The sequence below is a fragment of the Crinia signifera genome, chromosome 6 (genome assembly GCF_055691185.1).
Source record: "Crinia signifera chromosome 6, ASM5569118v1, whole genome shotgun sequence".
NCBI lineage: Eukaryota > Metazoa > Chordata > Amphibia > Anura > Myobatrachidae > Crinia > Crinia signifera.
In genome coordinates this window covers 245,382,452-245,402,912 of record NC_139222.1, presented here as the reverse complement: position 1 = coordinate 245,402,912, position 20,461 = coordinate 245,382,452, and the positions used below count along the sequence as shown (strand labels likewise).

Genomic DNA, 20,461 nt, shown 5'->3' with positions numbered 1-20,461 from the left:
ATCACACCATGTGTACACTAGGGGCGATAGAGATGTGGGCCGCTATCGCCAAATAGACTGGGCAAGCAAGGCAATTTTGACAAGCTGCCACACACAGTGTATTTGGCTGCGGCTGGGGATGGCAGCCCTTTATCCCTGATGGCCTAACTACACATATTGATTTTAACTGAGTCAAATAGCTTAGTCAAAATCGCCCGAGCCCGAATGTACACCCCTTTACACAGAGCCAGCTATATATTAGGCTGCTTTAGGCACCTGCCTATACATTCCAGAATCTGGGGAGTGCCTTTAAGTCTGTCTATCACAAAATTAAAGATGACCCTGAGATGTTGACCATCTAAGAATGCCACCTCCTACTTTCACCTGAGGTTCTGGATTGTCAATAATGTTGTGTGGGTGGTGGTGGGATCAGTAAGCTAAAGTTTTGCTTATGGTGTCAAACAAACCTTGCACCGGTCCGGGCCTGCTCTTACAGACTTGCCAGCCTGTCTTGTTGGATCTTCACATGCAAAACCTGGGTTTCTGGATCACACATGCGCTGTGTACCTTAGAGCCTGGAATTCAGAATCGGGGCACTGGTAGCATATTCATTCAGAAATGGCACAGGTACCCAACAAGATGGTCAACTAGGTATATACAATGTTTGCAAGTGTGTCAAAACCCAGGGGCCTGTGTACACCCATTATAGATTTTGGGTATATATTGGGTTGGGCAGATTGGACAGAAGCTGGCAGATAGAGGTAGAGTGTGTACAGAATGTAATGGGGATTATTTTGAAGCATATTAAACTTTTCCAGTTCTTTTTATTTGCTTAGAGAATAATAGGCAATTGATGGTTGGGGAATTCCAGCAAATTAGAGAGAGAACAAATGTGATACCAGCAGTAACTTTAATCAAATGGCTAATAAGATAATTAGGTTAATTTTCGATGCTACACTGATTACAAAAATGTACTTGTATCACCATACAAATGAAATATGTGTCATCATATGGCTTAAAATGAAAAACATCCTGAAGACACAATTCTGCCCCTGATTAAAGGCTTTGTCCTTGTAACCCTTCACAAGCAATGTTGTTCAATGGGATTATCAATGTTGCATTTGTGAACGCTGGATGGATTAGTGTAAGGCTACTTCCACAGGGACATTTGGGGCTATACTGGATTGGGTCAAAGGTAAAAATAGGTGCAAGATGGAATTGTCCTTGGGCCCTCCAACCAACACTTAAGTTGTGTAAACAGGACACACACACTTTAACAAACCAATCATTTCAGCACCAGGGTCTGCCACATGACTGTGGCTGAAATGATTGGTTTGTTTGGGCCCCCACAAAATAAGATGCCAATTAATCTGCACAAACTGGCACGTATGTCCTCCTCCTCCTTACAGAGTATTAATTTGTCCCAGCTGGAATCCACCTCCAAAGGACTCTGTGTACTTTGTGGACGCTGGTCTTCCTGTAAGAATTGATAGTTCATTTTGATAGATAATTTCATCATCTCCACATTTTGTGGAAGCAACCTTCTATGGCTTTCGCTGACAAGGTTCTTGGCTGCACTAAAAACTCTTTTGAAGTACACTCTGGAAGGGGGCAACTGAGGTTATATAGAGCCAGTTTGTACAGGGGCTTACAAATTGCCTTTTTTCCTGCAAGTAAAGTACTTGCCCTGTATAACCACCAGCGGGTCGTTTAGGATATCTCAGTTGTTTCTCGGCAGCCACAGGACAAAATGAAGGAGAAGCTGCTGCCACTTCAGATGACAGTTTTTTCACCAGCAGTTCTTTGCAGTTCTGCAGGTTTGAGTCCGCCGGAAAGAGTTATAATACATAGGCTTTAAACGAGGGATCGAGCATAGTGGCCAAAATGTATTCCTTTGATTTCAACACTTTGACTACCCTTGAATCCTGTCAAAGCGAATAAAGGGCTTAATCCACAAGTCCCACATACTTAGCTCCTCCATCACTTTCTCCAGCTGCTTCTCCAGAAGCCTAATGAGGGGAATGACCAGACTCAAGCTGGCAGTGTCTGAACTGACTTTGCGTGTGGCAAGTTCAAAGGGCTGGAGAACCTTGCACAACACGGAAATCATTCTCCACTGTGCTTGAGTCAGGTGCATACTTCCTCCTTTGCCTATGTCATAGGTGGATATATAGGCTTAACTGGCCTTTTGCTTCTCCTCCCTCCTCTGAAGCATATAGAGGGGTGAGTTCCACCATGTTACAACCTCTTGCTTCAGCTGATGGTGGGGTAGGCTCAATAGTTTTTGCTGGTGCTCCAGTCTTTGGCACGCAGTTGCTGAATTGCAAAAGTGGCCTGCAATTTTTCAGACCACCGAAGAATCTCCTGTTGTTTTTTTAAGAAAAGCTGCACCACCAAATTTATTGTGTGAGCAAAACATGGAATGTGCTGGATTTCCCCTAGACTTAATGCCTTCACAACATTCATGGCGTTTTCTGATATAACAAATCCCCAGTAGAGTCTAAGTGGGGTAAGCCATTGGGTGATGATTTCATTCAGTATCTCTAAGAGGTTCTTGCCAGTGTGTCTCTTACTGAAACCAGTGATACAGAGCGTAGCCTGCCTTGGAATGAGCTGGCACTTCCGAGATGCTGCTACTGGTGATGGTGCTATTGTTGCTGCGTAAGGCAATACATCTACCCAGTGAGCTGTCACAGTCAAATAGACTGCTCTGTTACACTTAGCCACATGTCCGTGGTTAAGTGGACAGTGTGTACAACCACATTTTTAGGACACTGAGGACACTTTTTCTGACTTCTCTGCACATTTTTGGTATCACATGCCTAGTGAAGTGGAATCTAGATGGGATTTGGTACCAGGGACACAATACCTCCATAAATTGTATAAATCCCACTCCACTAACGACAGAGACCAGACGCACATCTAACACCAGCATTGCTGTCAAGGCTTCAGTTATCCGCTTTGCCATAGGATGACCGCTGTCCTACTTCATCTTCATTGCAAAGGACTGTTATACGGTTAATTGCTTAGTGAATGTAATAGTGGCGTTCCGGCTTCTTCCCCTTGATGATGAACGACTCCCAGAAACAACAGCAGCAGTGGCAGCAGTAGTCAGTCACGCCAGTGACATGGCCTGCAGGACTACTTCCGATACAAATGGAGGAGGAAATTGATGAGGAGGGAGGGAGCTAGTATGGTTTTTCAGGTGCTTGGATACAACAGGACCAAGGAATTTAAGTGTCACTGGACTGCTTACGGTCCTAGGCACAGTTTCTTAACTAAAGAGTGAATTTTGAATGCTCTTCAGGAGACGTATAAGGGAGGATGTCTCTGAGAGGCTCAGGCGGGAGTATGGGAGTGCGGGCAGGAGGACAGGGGTGCGCGCTGTGACATCAACGCGATGCACAGTGCGCCGCCCGTGACGTCTATAGGGGCAGGGTCTGACTGGAGCCGAGCTAGTGCCGCAGGTCTGTCCAGTGCAGCGGCACCAACCGGTCGCCATGATCTATTTGTTTGCGTGCGGGTTGGAGACCGCCGCTGGCCATTAGGTGCTGCTGCTGCGGGCCGTGAAATCCATTTTGCGTACAATCATGTGGGGGGTGCCGGCAGTCATTAGGAGGTGCCTGTGCACCCCTGGCACCCCCCTTGCGCACGCCTATGCCTTATCCTAGTGTACTTCAACAGTCACATCTTCAATTTTAATATCATCAGAAAGTGGACCGTAGGTCCACTTCCAGCACTTGCAGAGGGCAAATGGTGGAAGGAGCCACCTCTTCCCGTAGAGTGATGGGAAGGTCAGGCATAGCAACCACCAACACCCTTGGACTCTCCTTGGGGATTTGCCAGTGCAGACACATGTTGAGTGCAGGAATCTGATTGGCCACAGCAGAACATGTAATGACTCTTTTATATAGAAAAAAATGATACCTTTTAGATCCAAAGCTAAAACAAATTACATAATGATGCACAACGTCACAGAGGCCAATCTAGACTTGTGTTTTGTGGCTGCCGCTCACATGGAAAATGCATTCTATGATACTATATCATTTTCCAGCACAATGAAGACTTTATATAATGGTTCTGCTGCTCATACTGAGGGATTTCCTGTCTGCAGTGTCTAGAAATAGACACATACATTTAAGTACATTTAAACGAATGATTTCTGCATTCTGTACAGCGGCAGAGAGGATTCCAGGATCCTGTGCCCTGTCTGACTGGGCTGTAAGGGTCCCATTGGGAGAGCTACTGTAGTAATAACATCCAAACGTCAAGTCAAAATGAACGTCCCGTACATAACACACACTTGTATGATTTTTTTTGACTGCTGTCCAAAGTACATTCCCATATGAGTCCAACATGACCCAGTTCAGCCGATTTCTTGGCTGCTGGTCTTTCTACTTGGTGTATTGTGGATGCTCAATAAATTGGTGCTAGTAGCACATTTGAAGAGGAAATATTAGTGAAAGGGGAACTTTAATTACATTATTTCAAGTGTAAGTTTATTTAAATGCAAAACAGGACTCCTTCTTTAAAAAAAAGATTAAAAAATGAAATGAGTTTGAGAACCCCTGCTATAGAGTGTGCACATGCATTAATCATTCTGCTTGAATTTGAGCAATTTACTACACAATGAATTGCACATCGAATCAACTGGGTTAAAAACTGCAAGTTCTCAGACCAAATTTGTGGTTTGAGGCCTTATTGGGATGAAGGGCATCACATTTACCAAGCAGTGGTAAATGTGATGCACATTTCAAATTTGGCAGCAAATTTTGCTTGTAAGCTGCTACCGCTGCTTATTTAAAATAAAACATATGGAGACTGATGCTGAGGCAGCTGAACCCGTGGGTCACACAGGGTTAAAAAAAAGAAAGAAAAAAAAGTAATTAGTATTTTTAATATTATTTAATGCTGCCTGTATTACTGCCATTGAAAAATAATTGGATGCTTTGTGAAATGGGAGCCAAAAGAAAATGTACTTTTCAGTGGCTTCCTTCTTTCTCTGCTCATGAGACGTAGACATTAGACTTCAGTCCATGAAAGCAGAGTCCTATAAACTCAAGGACGAATGAAATAGAGAAATAATTTTCCACTTCATGTTGTTTGCACAATATCCGTGGAGCCCACTCAATCTTGGAACAGTGGGACCTGATTACCTGGCAATGTGATCCAGACATATATACTGAACCATTCCACTGAGGCCCAAATCAGCATGTGTTCTGCAGCTGTGGTCTCCTCTGAAGACCACCTATGATTGATGGTCGGCTTATTTTGTTATATTGTATTTCCCTGCATGTGAGTCTCAGAAGCAGAGCTTCAGCAGAGGTGTGCTGGCTTGTGGGTATGTAGTGTGTTTTGTTTTTCAAGTTAGAACAGTTCTTCCCAATCCAGTCCTCAAGGCATTACTACCAGTTCAGCTTTTATGGCTATCCATGTTCGAGCATTGGTGACCTAATTAGTTCCTCTGTCAGTTTGATTATATTAGTACTAAGTAGGGATGCCAATCCCGTGGCATTTTTTCAATCCCGGTATCCGGGATTGAAAAATGCTCAATCCCGGGATTCCCGGGATCCCGGGATTGGCATCCTTAGTTTGCTGGCATGTGCCCGATACCCACCCCCACACCGGCCGACCCGCAGATTAACTTACATTGGCAGGCGGGCGGCCGGGAGTGGTGTAGGTTCTGAGGTGCACGGTGCCGTCGGGCTCGTGCACCTCCTCATATCAGCACTGCAGCCGGGAGGAAGGCGCGGGCGGGCCGGCGTCAGTGAAGGGGCGGGCTGGCCGGCGCAGGAGAAGAGGTGGGGGCGGGCGGCCAGGAGGAGTGACACTGACAGCAGTGTGGGGCTGTGGGCGGTGTGCGTGGCCTGCACAGCGTGACCGTCACGCTGCGCAGGCCGCACGCAGGGGTCTGGAACAGTCGGGCAGCGTCTGAGCGAGTGTTCAGACGCTGCCCGGTATTAGACTGCGCATGCGCAGTCTAATACCGAAATCCCAGGATTGGATACTCCAATCCCGGGATTGAAATCCCAGACTTTTTAGGGCCAAATCCCGGGATCCCGCCGATCCCGATCCCGGGATTGGCCACCCTAGTACTAAGCATGGATATAATGAATAACTGGCTACTAGTTTAGAAAAGAGTTGTATTTTTTTTAAATAGTTTTTTACCTCATTTCAAATTTGGCGGCAAATTGTGCTTGTTAGCTGGCAGAGTATGGCTTTAGAGTTCCCAGGCCTGCTTCAACCACATCACAGGTCTAGACTAGAGGTTCCTAGATGAGCTTTTCAAGGCACACCAATGGTCCAGGTTTTAAGTACAGTATATCCATGGCTAAGCATAGATGGTTAAATCAAAATGATTTGACTGAGCTACTTGTTAAGGGTGGGATGTATTAAAATACATTACTGCCCTTCGCCGCCGGAACGAGGCTAGCGCATATGTATTAACATATGCGGCTAGCATCGCAGTGTGGTGACAGAGGCCCCCCACGATACCTGTCCGTCACATTCCAGCTCAGCTGTCCCCGGCGCCTCCTCCTCCCCCCTGCAGGCCGGAAGGAAATCCGGATGTGACATATGCTAGGGGGAGGAGGAGTTTCATGAAGGACTGGGAGGGGGTAGGCATCTGCGGCGAGGGGCGGCAGGTGGCGATAGAAGCCCATAGGCTTCTATAGGGTATCGCTACCCAAAGGTGGTGATACCCTGCCCTGCAAAGATGCGGCGGTCGGGTATTAGTACATTTGAAAAAACGGGGGTTTTACCACATTTTTCCCTTAGTACATCCCGCCCTCAGTCACATGTGTCCAAGCATGGATATTCTAAAACCTGGAACATTAGGGTCGTAGACTGAAAAACAAAATCACAGCGCCACCACAATTCTAACAAATCTAACATTTGTACATTGTGTAATTTCTTATCATGGCCATCAAGAATTTAATATAATAAGATAAACATTCAGGGTCTCGGGATCCCTGAGTTGTGTTAGAATGGATTGGTAATGTGGTAGCTAGGAGCCGTTCTGTGCACACAAGCGTGAGAGGTGAGTGCTGGGGGAAATTAGACATTACCTTCATTGGCCAACTCCAGAATGTGGCAAAAAAAAAGACCCCATAGGAACCTTGGGGGCTGCTTTTGTGAGCAAAAACTGTTCATACATTAATGCATCTGCGTAAATTCATTCCAATCGCCCGAGTGGGACACCCACTCTCCTTAAAAAAAGGGAAAACAAATATTGTATGTGTGAACAATTTCCCACAGCAAATTGGTGAGTTACAGCTGTGTTGTGTGAGAATGGCCGTTGGGTCAGGGTCATGCTCGGCATTTAGAATCAGCATTTAGAAACGGATTCCATCTCTCAGTCCTGCTGAAGCGGCAGGGGAACCGTTGCTTGCTGCAACACAAGCCGAGTGGTACCAGCGGTTCTGTACCCTATTGCAGGGGTTAGATGGCTCCTGGCACTATGCAGCAGTGACTACATCACAGAGCTCCAATGGAAGAGCAGCAGCCACATTTGGACCTTGTTGTGAACCACACAGGTGCTGCTGTACATGCCAATCCCCCTTTAGGGCTTGGAGTCCGGAGGTAGGCGACTCCATTGTCTCTGGTTGTTACACCCATGTATTCATGGGATACGTAATATTTTTACAAATATTAACAAATGGGACCCTTAAAATACCCCTTATTGCAGCATCTTCCTTCAGTCAATTTCATGTATGTGTCATAGGAAAAAGTTTGTGAGCCATCTTATAGGGATGCTAATCTCGGGGCAGTTTATCAATCCCGGAATTAAATTTAAAAAAACCACCCCGGCCGCCCCTGCATATTTACTTACATGCGTGGTGCGGCCGTGAGCCGGGAAGATGGGCAGTGGAGCTGGGCAGGCTGATGGAGCTGGGCTGATGGAGCCAGGGTAGATGGGCGAGCCGGGCTGATGGAGCCAGGGCGGGTGGGCGAGCCGGGCTGATGGAGCCAGGCAGATGGAGCCAGGGCTGATGGTGGGTGGGCCGTGCGGCTTAGGACGGAGGAGGGCTGTGCAGTCTGCGCAGCGTGACCTCTGACCTTGTCACAATGCACAGAGCCACACTGCCGGGGACGGGAGAAGCCGGGCAGCATCTGTGCACCCGCTCAGATTCTGTCCGCTCATTAGACTACGCATGCATAATTTCTCCCCAAAATCCCAGGATCCTGACGATCCCAATCCTGGGATTGGATCCCGGGATTAGCCACCCTACCATTTTATAATTTACTCTGTTTCTAAAAGCAGAATGTTGGATGGTATACTATAAATATGGGGGTTATACAGTACTACACATTAATACCGTCAGCTCTGCCTTGCTATACATTATAACATGTCCTTGCTACCTCTTATAATGGGTCTTCTGTACTTCTGTGAATATTTATTTGCAGAGAGGTTTATCACCAACCACACAGCTTGGAGTAAAACTCAGCATTACTACAACCTCTCTGGGTGACTTGTCACTGAGCCAGAACTTAGTGGAAACAGCAAGCCTGATGCTCATGAAGCCTAATTAACTTTTCAATGAAAACTTATTTGTAGGTTAAAATCACAAAGACTTTGATTCAGTAAAATAAACCAGATGCCAAGCTAAAAATTACCATGAGAGGACCAGAGGAAGAAAGACAGATGCGTCTCCGAACATTCTTCTTTAAAAAAAAACATTACTACGGGTTTTTTGTTTTTGAAATACAGTATTTCCTCATTATAACTCCATTCTATAGATCATAAAGCGGCTTCACATACCGGGAGGAATATACTCTGCACAAAAAATAAATACGTCTGAATTCCAGGATATACTTTCCAGCATGCGAATATCCTGGAGGCTCCCGGACTTTTGCATATCCTCAAAAATGTCAATTAAAGTCTGCAATTTCTTCCATATGGCGGAGAAGTGTTACTCATTAGATGCACTTTGAATTTGTTTGTTTGATTCTCTTTCGACACGGTTGAAGCTGGTGCAGAGTGAGAACTACACCAGGTTGTGTAGAGTATTGCGCAGTGATTGTGATCATGATTCCTGCGTAAATTTTCCAGTGCACACTAGCACGTACCTAACCTATCGCCCAGAGAGGTGGAACAGGGAAAGGAATGGGCTTCTCCAATAGGCAAGGTTCAGTAATGGCGTGTTCAAGCAAATGTGGCTCATGCAGACCATCATGTGCACATGAAGGGATGGATTTTAGTCATGATACAGGATGAAGTATTCAGTTGCGAAGATGACTTGTGGATGCGTTTGGAAATTTGTACACAGGGCTGTAAGGAGGGCGATGTGCGGCCAGCGCTGTGGGCCAGTTTCACTGCTGTAGTGGTGGCTGGCATGAGTTTTGGACATTCTAGACATGCATCCTGCAGGCAGTACAGTTGCTCCCAGCATCCTGCTGTGCAGTAGTGAACCAGTGATTGTGGTTCCACCTTCCCAACCACCCTGATGTGTGCGCTCAGGGGCATTTGTGTATTTACCGCTATGCTACCAAAGGATTGCATAACAATGAGTCTGATTGTGAGTACAGCCTTACCTCTATTGGGACTGGGGTTTAGAGGCTCAAGAACCTGCATCTAAGGACATGCTTCCCTCAGACTCACCCTGCTTTATCCACTGACTCATCCCTGCTAAACTCCTGATTAGGGATGCCAATCCCAGGGCATTTTTTCAATCCCGGAATTCGGGATTGAAAAATGCCCAATCCCGGGATTCCCGGGTACCCGGGATTGGCTTCCCTAATACAAAAACCCGCCCCGGCCGCCCGCATATTTACTTACAGGTGTGGTGCGGCCGGGCGGGTGATGGAGCTGGGCGGATACAGCCAGGGCGTGTTGGTGGGAGGATGCAGCCCTTGGGTGGTTGTCGGGCGATGGTACGGGGTTCGGGATGGGTAGAGGCGAATGCAGGCTTTTGGGCGGTGGTAGGTCAGCGGCAGCGCGGTGCGCACAGGATGTCGGATGAGGCTGCTGTTGTGTGGCCTGCGCAGCATGATCTCTGACGTTGTCACGCTGCGCAGAGCCGCACTGCCCAGGACAGGAGAAGACGGGTAGCGTCTGAGCACAAGCATGCGCAGTCTAATCCCGAAATCCCGGGATTGAAATCCCGGCATTTTAGGGGCCAAATGCCGGGATCCCGCCGATCCCGGGATTGGCCACCCTACTCCTGAAGCCTCCACCAATACAGTTACCGCCATGTCTGTTTTGCACCAGAGGAGGAGTCTCTGCTCATCAGTACACAGCAGTACTATCTCCCCTGCTACAATAAGGGGGTTTTGCGGGGGAATTGTGGCATACACTGACTGACTGCGGTGGGGGGCAGGGAAGGATTTGACATGCACTAACTGACTGGGCGTGGGAGGGGAATTTAGTATATACCGAATAGGTGAGTATTTGGTATACATTGACTGTGGTTGTAGGGAGGATTTGGCATACACCGGCTGACTTGGGAGGGTGTGTGGAGATTTTGAATACACTGATTGGGGGGATTGTTTAAGTAAAGGGGGGTCCAAATCTGTTTCTTGCTTATGGTTCCATGAGGTCTAAATCTGCTCAGGGAGGTTGCTGGGCTGTGTGTGCCGCCTGGCATATGTCGGGTATACTGAATTTGCAAACCCATTTTAATTTTCACCAATTTTGCTGCCAACTCTGCATGAGCTCACGTATATGTTTTATCCAATGATAAATCATTAGTTTTCACTTAAAAGAGGATTTCCACTGGATTGGCTTCAGACCACAGGAAAAAAAGATAGAAAATGAAGTGTTTATCTAAAAAAGTATTGGCCTTCTTTGGCTAATTTCCATGGCTACAGTATGAGAGTGTGGCAGACTTATATGTCCATAGACAGTACATTCTAACTGAACATATACAGATGTGCCTACATATACTGTACAGCCTCTCTCAGTGTGCTGTGTCCTGAGCGACTTGGCGGAGCACATTGCACTGATCAGTTTCACGTGCAACACTTGTACAGTACATCTGTGTCACAAATCCACCAACCAATCAGCTCCTTCTTGTCATTTTTCAAACACAGCCTTTGAAAAAGCAGTTAGGAGCTGATTGGCTGGTGTTTTATCACTCTCCATTTTATCATTTCAAGCTTAAAAGTGTCCCAACATCATTACAACTGTCAAGAAGGCTCAGCAGCGGTTGTTCTTCCTGAGGCAACTCAAGAAATTTAACATCCCGCAGGATCATCTTCTACACTGCCATAGTAGAGTCTGTCCTTTGCTCCTCGATCACAATCTGGTTCGGAGGAGCAAACGAGAATGACAGACGAAGGTTGCAAAGAGTGGTGAGGATGGCAGAAAAGATCATTGGGGCGGAGCTCCCCACTGTCCAAGAACTATACCTAGCCAGGGTCAATAAGCGTGCAGGAAAGATCTTGGCGGACAAGGTACACCCTGGCCACAACCTGTTTGAACCCCTTCCGTCAGGCAGACGTTTTAGGTCCATCCCAGCAAAGACGACAAGAACTACAAAAGGCTTCTTCCCAATAGCTGTCCACCAACTAAACCGTATTGAACGTACCAAATACTAAATACTAACTCGAACTGTTCTAGATATATGTGAAATGTATGTGATGTATGTTTATGCCTCTCTTCCCACCCCCTTTGTGTTCCCTGATTGATGCTGCACTGTTACCACAAAAAATTCCAAGCATACGCAAGGATACCTGGCCAATAAAGATGATTCTGATTCTGATTCTTAGCACATCTGACCATAATTCTTCTATCGGGCTATTGAACTAAAGAACCATAGTACAGTATATACATAGAATTGGTATTGATAGTCAAGGTAACATCTAGTTACAAAATTAGGCATAACTCAGAATCAAGGTCAAGCTTGTCTTTCTCACCCGCATCTCTAATCCTCACTGCCCCTCCTTATGGAGTATATTTATCAACTATCAGGTTCTACACACAATAATTATAATTTGTTAGGGCCACTATTTGCTGCAATAAAGCTGTGTACACTCGGTTAGATTTTGTGTTCGATTTTGGCTATATAGTCAAAATCGAATTGAAATCAAATGGACATCGTATAATTTTCAGACTCATTTGATGCCGATTTGATCCCGATGCGCACTCTCGTTTAGTGTAAATTGAACAGTGAATTAGTCTGTGCAGGCAAGGAAGACTATAATATATATGTCTAGTGTCCGTGTGTCTAGGAAACACTGCCATCTGTTGTCAGGAAGTGAAACTACATAGAGTGAAACTACGTCTCTTTCTCTCTCAACTTTGCACAAACACAGGAGGTAGCAGACTAGCTTTCGAAGCTTTTGCTTTGAAAGAGCTTACTTGTATAGTACAGTGATTTTCAACCTTTTTTACCTTGCGGCACACTATATAAGATTTAAAAATTGCCAAGGTACACCATGAGACCCCCACAGGGCAAAACACATTGGTCCCCACAGGAAACAAAATAAACCTTATTGGCCCCCATATAAAAAACAATCACAGTTAACAAAAATAAAATACATTGGCCATTTACATGAAAAGAAGAGACCAGTAAATAACAGTTGAACTGGCGGTGCCTGTATACTGGTGTGGTCATCTCTAGCTCTGGGGGCACACTTGAGAACAGCACACTAGTGTGCCACAGCACAGTGGTTGAAAAACACTAGTATAGTACATATCTGTACTATATAGTCCAAATTGAATGGGATTAGCTTGCCGTTCAATTTAATACCAATTTGATCCCAATCGAATCGGGATGGAATCGCAAGCAACATCGCACTGTGTGTACACAACATAAGACGTCACATACTACCGCAATGTATTAAAAAAACACACGCAGGAATGCTATTACTGTACTTGGGACCTGGTTACGCTACTGCGCCTTCATGGTGTACTGACTGCACACATGCTTACATAGTAAATGCAGCAAATTATTGTTTTTGTAGCCATTAGCTAAAGGAAAACAAAGTTACTATGGATATGACCACCCACAAGTCATTGCAGAATTGCCAGTAGGGTGTTCTGCCCAACACAAACTGTCTGTTGTTTTTCCAGTCTGATCAAAAACATATTAGTCTCATATGCAAAAGTATGTTTAATTCAGCTTTTGTGCTAGTAAATGAACAAAGCAGCCAACAAAGGCGCCTGGCCAGTTTTACAAGCTTCAAGCCTTTATATGTAGGAATAATATTTTTACTTATGATCTCAGAAACATCTTAAATTCCTTCAATTGTAAGAGATTACCAAAATCTTATGCAAATCCTTTAAAACGGAATTCTGATTAACAATGAAGTGCGGATTGACCGAGTTCCATGCACTTCTTCTAGTGTTGATTCTAAGGAACAGGGAGACATTTCCACTGCTCTTTAAAATACTGGAAAACAGGAAAGTTAATTTCTTTGTAGCTTAAAACCAGATGATCATACACATTTTTCTCAAATTTTCTGTGGTCAGGTCTAATTGTAGTCCTGATGAACCAGTTATTTACAGCTGTTAAAGTCTGCCTGTAGAAACTCATGTTTGTGACTTGTAAATAGAGGTTTTTCTTCTCCTACCCCCTCCCCATTTGATGCCCAACCCTACATCCCCCCCCACTGTGTTATTGCCCAACCCCCCACACAGCCTAATACTAGCTCTCATCCATTACTCCCTAACCTTAAATTCTCTTTTTAGTGCCTTATGGGCCCCATAAATCAGCAATCACAATTAATGGTTTTCCAGATCCAGTGATTTTTTGGCCAGATAAATGGATTCTACAATCTGTTTGACTTGCCCACACATTACAGATTTATTTCAGTGATCGGCAGATTTTTCCCATCTAAAGATTGCATCTTCATATCTGGAAAGTGCCCATACATCAGCTCAATCGATTGTCATTTCAGATGTTAATTCTTTTCATAATGTAAATAGATGAAGAAGACGAATTGGGAATGCCCACACATATAAAAAAGAACCGCAGATAATACCAGATTATTAAGCATGCTTAAAAATCTGATTCAGCAATCGATTGGCCATCCCGATCAATTTTTAATAGAGATCGCCAAAAGGGGGAGCCCACACATTAAAGATTAATTGTGACAATCATCTCCAGATCTGAGGATTGTCACAATTAATTGCTGATGTATGGGGCCCATAAGTCTCCCTACCTGCAGCCAAACCCTAACCTTCATCCCCCAACCACAAACCCTCCAACATATGAAGGGGAAAAACCAGTACACATTCAAATGTGCACTGGCATCAGATCACATAACCAGGGCCCCAGGGTGACCTGAGTATATTGCTAGTGGCACTCACCTGCTTCCTGCGCCCCCAGGCCTCCTAAAGCTGCCCATTGACCTGTAACGGTAGTGCCTGTGCACTTGCTATGCCTTCCCCCGAGAAAAGAGAGGAGGCGCAGAGCTTCCAGGGAACCGGAGGAATCATTGAGCAGGGAGAGGCGGGCCCACTGAGTTCCCCAGGGAGATGTAGTCTTGGCCAGCCACTCCCCCTCATGTTCCCCAAAGATTAGCCGCCAGTGTAACAGTACTAGGAAACTACAACTCCCAGTGTCGAAGGAGCTGCCTATGAAAAACCAGTACAATCTGTACAGCAGGATTTAGTCGGTATAGACTATTAAAAACCGTTACTGTACCGGCTAAATCGGTACAGTTGGAGGGTATGCAACCCTAACCCCTCCTCACATCGCAAAGCCGGGTTGGATGCAGGATCTCAATGTCAGTGCTTTCACATTAAACCCAGGTTGCCCATTATAAAGAGGGCAACCCGGGTTAAACCATTTTTATAACCCGGGTCAAATTGCTGAGTTGGTTGCCCCTGGATATAAGCTCGGTCCAATAACTTGGGTCCAAGGTAGGGTGTGAAAGGGCTATTAGAAGCATCCTGGGGGAGAAATTGACTCTGATCCTGGAATATTTTTTAGATGAAACGGCAGGTGTATGAGAGGTGCGATGTGTGGTTTGAAGGAAAGAAAAGAGTCAAGGATTACTCCAAGATGGCGCACTTGGGGACTAGAGGAAATAGTAGTGCCATTAATAGATAATGAGATTGTGGGAGGTAAGATTGTGCAAGACGATAGGAAGATGATTAGCTCGATCGTAGACATGTTGAGTTAAAGAAAGCGCTGGGACATCCAAGACGAGATAGCAGAGAGACAGTTGGAGATACAAGTGAGGAGAATGTCAGGAGAGGGAAGATACATTTCAGTGAGTTTTACCCCGTTAGCTCAGAAGAGCTAATGGTTTAAATTGACTGAGATGGGAGTTTAATTGAAGACGAGATGCTGCCCATAGCAGCCAATCAAATTTGACTTCTTATTTATTTTGCACTTTCTAGAAGGTAAAATATATAATCTGATTGGTTGCTGTGGGCCACATCCCAATCTTCAATAGAACTCCCATTTACCCCTATGAGCTCTCCTATAGAGGAGGTACAGTATATAGAAAGAAAAGGTCTCATGTGAAATGGAAACCGAATCACCACGATAGGGACTTATATTGAATCCAAAACACGCTAGATTTGATGCTGGGAAGATAAGATTTTAAATGTAGTGACAAATACTGGACAGCTTTAGTTTTCCGCAGAAGTTAGAATTCAACTTGGACACGCCGCTTCCCAATTATAAACTTCTCTGCATATTTTAAATCCCCCCCCCCCCACACACACACAAACACACTCGTACACGCACACATGCTCTCGTGCGCACACACACACACACCATTATGGTTTTTCTCAGGTGCAAACTGCTCCTTTTTATTTGCTCCCACTGTGACTGTGGCCCTGTTTGGTAAAATAACAGCAAAGTAATTGTTTAACTTTTTTTATGTGGTTCTTTATGTTTCTAGTTTAGGGGAGGTCCACAGAAGTATGAAGTGACTGGATGGCTCCAGATACAATTAGTCCGTGTTACAGATGAAGGGACTTACCGCTGTTACGCTAAGAACAAAATTGGCGAAGTGATGGCAGGAGCCACACTCACTGTGCTCACACCAGGTAAATGGACAGCTAGTTCATATGAATAAAGTTTTAGGTTGAGTATGAAGAACTAATATAAAAAAAATGTAATAACCTGATTTTGTTTATGGAAGATGCAGATGGAGCGCCTCTCATTTTTGCTGGCGCTGCGGCAGCACCAGAAACTGGCGGAGAGGTGCCCCATCTGATTGAGATGCGCGTGCGTCTCACACGCACGCGCGTCTCAGTTTCCCATCGGTGGTGGGGACGGAAACCCTGTCCGTCTCCACTTCAGGGAGACGGACAGGGTTGGGGGGGGGGGTAGGGCGCGAGGCGGCGGGGACCCGGGGCGACCCTCGGCGAGGCGGCGGGGACCTGGGGGGAGCCCCATTGTAAAGCGACCCCTTACGGCGGCTGGCGGGGGATGGCGGATGGCGAGTCTTCCGCCATCCCTTGCAAGAGCGAGACCCGCTCCATCTGTAGGGGTGGTAGTCTAAATATATATATATTTGAATAGTAGAAGTAGCTCTTCCTGGCATCATTGGTAAAGGAGACTTTAAACATCCTTTATATTCTTAATTTAGGAAATGTAATCCTAATGAATGTATGTGACCCCACACAGAGGTGCGGGAAGTTATAAAACTATTCAGGGCCTACAAACTGTAGCTAGATCTTTTTTCATCTTTCGTCTTTCATCAACATATTTCGTCAACATCTTTTGTCAACATCTTTCGTCCAGGACACTGAGTTCAAGGGAAATTGGTAATCATTGCCTTTCAACGAAGTTGGTTAAAAAAATTGTACAGTGTGTATGCACCTTTAAGGCCAAATGACACCTGCTAAACGCCTTAGTAGCTTTGTCCTAAATGAGGTAAAGAACAGCAGAACAGTTTGACCGATGTCACTCATCTCTCTGTCTTTTTTATTTCCTTTTTTAATTGCCTTTCACTGCTTCTTTCAACAAAAGTAAATGAAGAGGAACTTTTAATTCAAGCATCGGGGCCATTTATTTTACACAGTATGTAACGCTCTTACCTTTCAGGTCAGATCTTGCCTGTTTAAGACCTGATTTTGCTTTTCATGGTCGCTCGTTATCAAATTATTTCCACCCCCCTTCCCTAATAACAGTCAGTCTAGACTGACTTTGTTTCTGTCTGGAGATGGACGAATTTTGGGCAGGTGCTGGCACCATGTCACATTAGCTGCCCGCCTCAAGCAGGCATCAACTTGTTCTTGTGGGCGCAGCCACCATTTTTGTGATCATGCCCATGAAACACTGGGCGGTCCCCGCTGCATGCCTGCCCATCCTGGAGTGAACGCTCCAGCAAGTGTGAAACTCGCTGAATGCATTCACTCTGGGAGTTTGCACATGTGCATATTCAAGCATCCGCAAACCCCAACAATCGGACGGATTAGTGAATTAGGCCCACAGCGAGTGGGTCTGAAGCTCTGTAATAGGAGTTTTTACATCTTTTTTAGACCGTTCATATGTTTTGCAGTTAGAGACAAAAACTCTGTTTACGTTCATTAATCTGTATTGCCTGATTTTTCCCTGCCTTAGATCAACTCAACATGACTGGACTGTCTCTGCCAAAATTCCGAAACCAGTTCCAAGAGGACGAGACCGAAAGCGAGGATTCAGATTATTACTGAAATTCCATGGCATGATGGACACTGTTATCTGCTCTGGATCTTTCTCACTTCCATCCTTCGTGAGCAGAAAGTAAATGTTGCGACAAGGGACAAATTTAAAGCACTTTATATTTTTGGACCCGCTCTTGTAAGCTTTGTAAGATATACTTTGAAGGAATTTTGAAGAAGTTACATGTTTTCAATATTTCAGTATTAAAATTAATATTTGTTTTTGCAAGAAGACTGAGACTAGCAAATAATATATGCTGTTGTACATACAGTTTGTAAAAATGATTATTTTGTACTTCTGGCAATTAGTTTGGGAACGGTTCTGGCGTGAGTGCAATTGCTTGTGCAATCCCATCGTTTTTTTTAGAAAAAGTACAGCTTTTGTAGAGCAAGCAAGGCTACTATTTATCATTAATATATACTGTACAGCTGTTTAATATACATGAAATAACTTATGCATATGTCCACAATGGTCTCTTTCTCTCTTCTGCAACAGGTTGGCATACCAGCTGGGGAGTGCTTCCTTAATATAACAAACACGTAATGACAGAGAGGTTGGCAGAGGTGCACTATGTGGGCTGGTTAATTAATACTAGATGACTTCATTTTCAGCTATCTGACTTGTACCATATGCTGTTCCGTAGCAGGGAGCCCCTACACCCTGAGCAGGCACTCCTTGTTTCTTGTGCTCGCCTCTCCCCTGCTCACATGACCTCACACACAAGTGCAGCTCCACCTCTCCTGGGTTCCATAGTGGTGGAGACCATGGTGCCTGCCCTGTCTAATGAAGTGACTGCCCAGAAAAGTGTGCAAGTCTCCAAGAGCTGCCTGCAGCTGCCCACTTTCCAAGTCTGCAGTTTGGTTGGCCAATGACAAAATTTTAACTTTGCCCCGGCCCCTACTTCACAATACCAGTAAGCGTGGCATTGTGTAGTGGGTGCGGGGTAGGGCTACATTGAAGCATCATGCCCACTGGCCCACCCACTTTTCAACAACACTGTCCCCCTACTGAGCCATTCTGGCTCCTCCCCCCTCATGAAAGTGACATCTAGGAAGTTGCCAAGTTTGCTTAACACAGAACGATGTTGTTGTTTTTTTTTACCACTATGGTTCATATCTAAATATTAAAATATTTAAGTTTGGTCAGACTTTAATAAAGTTCAATTACCTGTAAAAAAAAAAAAAGGTGTGTTACTTTAACATACATGACTTTGTTAATTTTGAATTAGATGTGGCTCAAGTTGCTGCTAACTATTACAGTTTGCTTAATGACACAGAGGCTTTATAGTGCCATGTTTTCTCAGTACTCATCACTTATCATGTGAATTAGAAGGTTTGTGACTGACTGGCTCTCACTGAAAGCTCATCTTTTACTTTCCTATGTTACAGCAGGAACCATATCCTTCTGCGGGACAGTGTTTATTATTTACTCTGGCAACATATAACTGTCTCAAACCAAATGATTTTGCACAGGAAACACTGAGATGCTTTTATACTTGCCTACCCTCCCAGAATGGCTGGGAGTCTCCTGAAAATCGAGTGGCATTCCTATCCAACCTGGAAAGGAGGGAAAGCTTGCCAATACCTGAGCCAGCCCTCCCCATAGCTGCCTGTACACTCCCCGCAGCCTAGTGAAAGTGGGTGGGGCAATGATGTGATTCTCCATCATGTCATCATATCCCTGCCCCCCACACTCCAGTCAATCTGGGCATTGTAGAGTGATGCACAGCTCTCATAGGGCAAGATGCACTAAGCTTCAAAAGTGAATGTAGAGTTATAAGCAACCAACCAATCAGCTCCTATCTGTGACATGGCAGGTAGGAGCTGATTGGCTGGCTATTTATCACTCTTCATTTTATCACTTTTGAAGCTTAGTGCATCTGGCCCCTATCCTGATGTCATGCCCCCCCCCCCCCCCCTGTTGTGCCAACCTTGCTATCCTCCACCGGATGGGGCAGCCAGAAAGTTCAAAATATTGCAGTATACATACCTCCCAACTGTCCCGCTAAACGCGGGAACGTCCCGGTTTTTGGGGACGTTCCCACGTCCCTTCTGCGGCTGGCAGTGTCCTGCTGCGGGGGTAGGGGTGGGGGGTGGTGGTGGTTGTCTATTCAGAGTCGCAGTGGGTGATAATGGGGGCACGGCCCTCATTTGAATATGACATGCCATCATTTGCATAAACCATGCCTATTTTTCGGTCTAAGAGTGTCCCTATTCTTGCCATGGAAAAGTTGTGAGGTGTGAGTATATAAAATGTCTATGTGGTACAGCTGGCTTGAAGAGCAACTAAAATATTGCTTAGGCATTTGCTTGTTTCATGTCTAAGGTTCATATAGTATTGTACAGTATGACAAACTATTGTGTGTAAAGACAAATATTGTCCAGAATTATCTGCTATTCTAGAGTCAACAAGAAACAATGCATTGTCCCTAAATGTGTGCATATAAAAAGTACTGTCAATGACAAAGTTGGTTTTCATATTTAATATAAAGCAACTTACATCTTAAGTGTGGCACATCTTTAAAGGGCATCGTCATTATGGGCCTGTTGTTTCTGCATGCTTTAAACAACTCATACGTTCATTACTAGGTGCCCAAGGGTGTGCTCAGAATCTTTAATGGCGTTGGATCCCAAAGCCCCGTTCCTTTCCACATCAAGGAAATCTGGGACTGGAAAATGGGATCTGAGCACTGTCTGCCCTGCGGCTGTTCACATTCCTAAACTCGGGTCACATATGTGTAGTCAGCCAGATCGGCAGAGGTACTGTAAATATCACTGTAATTTTGGTAGCAGTGTCATGGATAGTGCTCTGACAAAGCAGCTGTCCCCACACTGGAGCAATATGGGATTTCTCCGGTAGTTAAGTATAGCTCGCCTCAACTCCTGGATACTTAATTATTGAAGGGCAACTAAATGACAACTTAACATGAA

The 20,461-nt window shown here is 45.1% G+C and overlaps 1 protein-coding gene across 1 annotated transcript in view; it reads left to right on the top strand.

Moving 5' to 3' along the window:
* Nucleotides 1-20,037, top strand: part of KAZALD1 (Kazal type serine peptidase inhibitor domain 1) — a 45,453-nt gene extending 25,416 nt beyond the window's left edge. The window contains exons 4-5 of the mRNA XM_083149214.1: nt 15,781-15,928; nt 17,451-20,037. Coding sequence (XP_083005340.1) covers nt 15,781-15,928; nt 17,451-17,542 — 240 coding nt within the window. The 3' untranslated portion in view covers nt 17,543-20,037. The remainder of the gene's footprint in view (nt 1-15,780; nt 15,929-17,450) is intronic.
* Nucleotides 20,038-20,461: the final 424 nt, after the last annotated feature.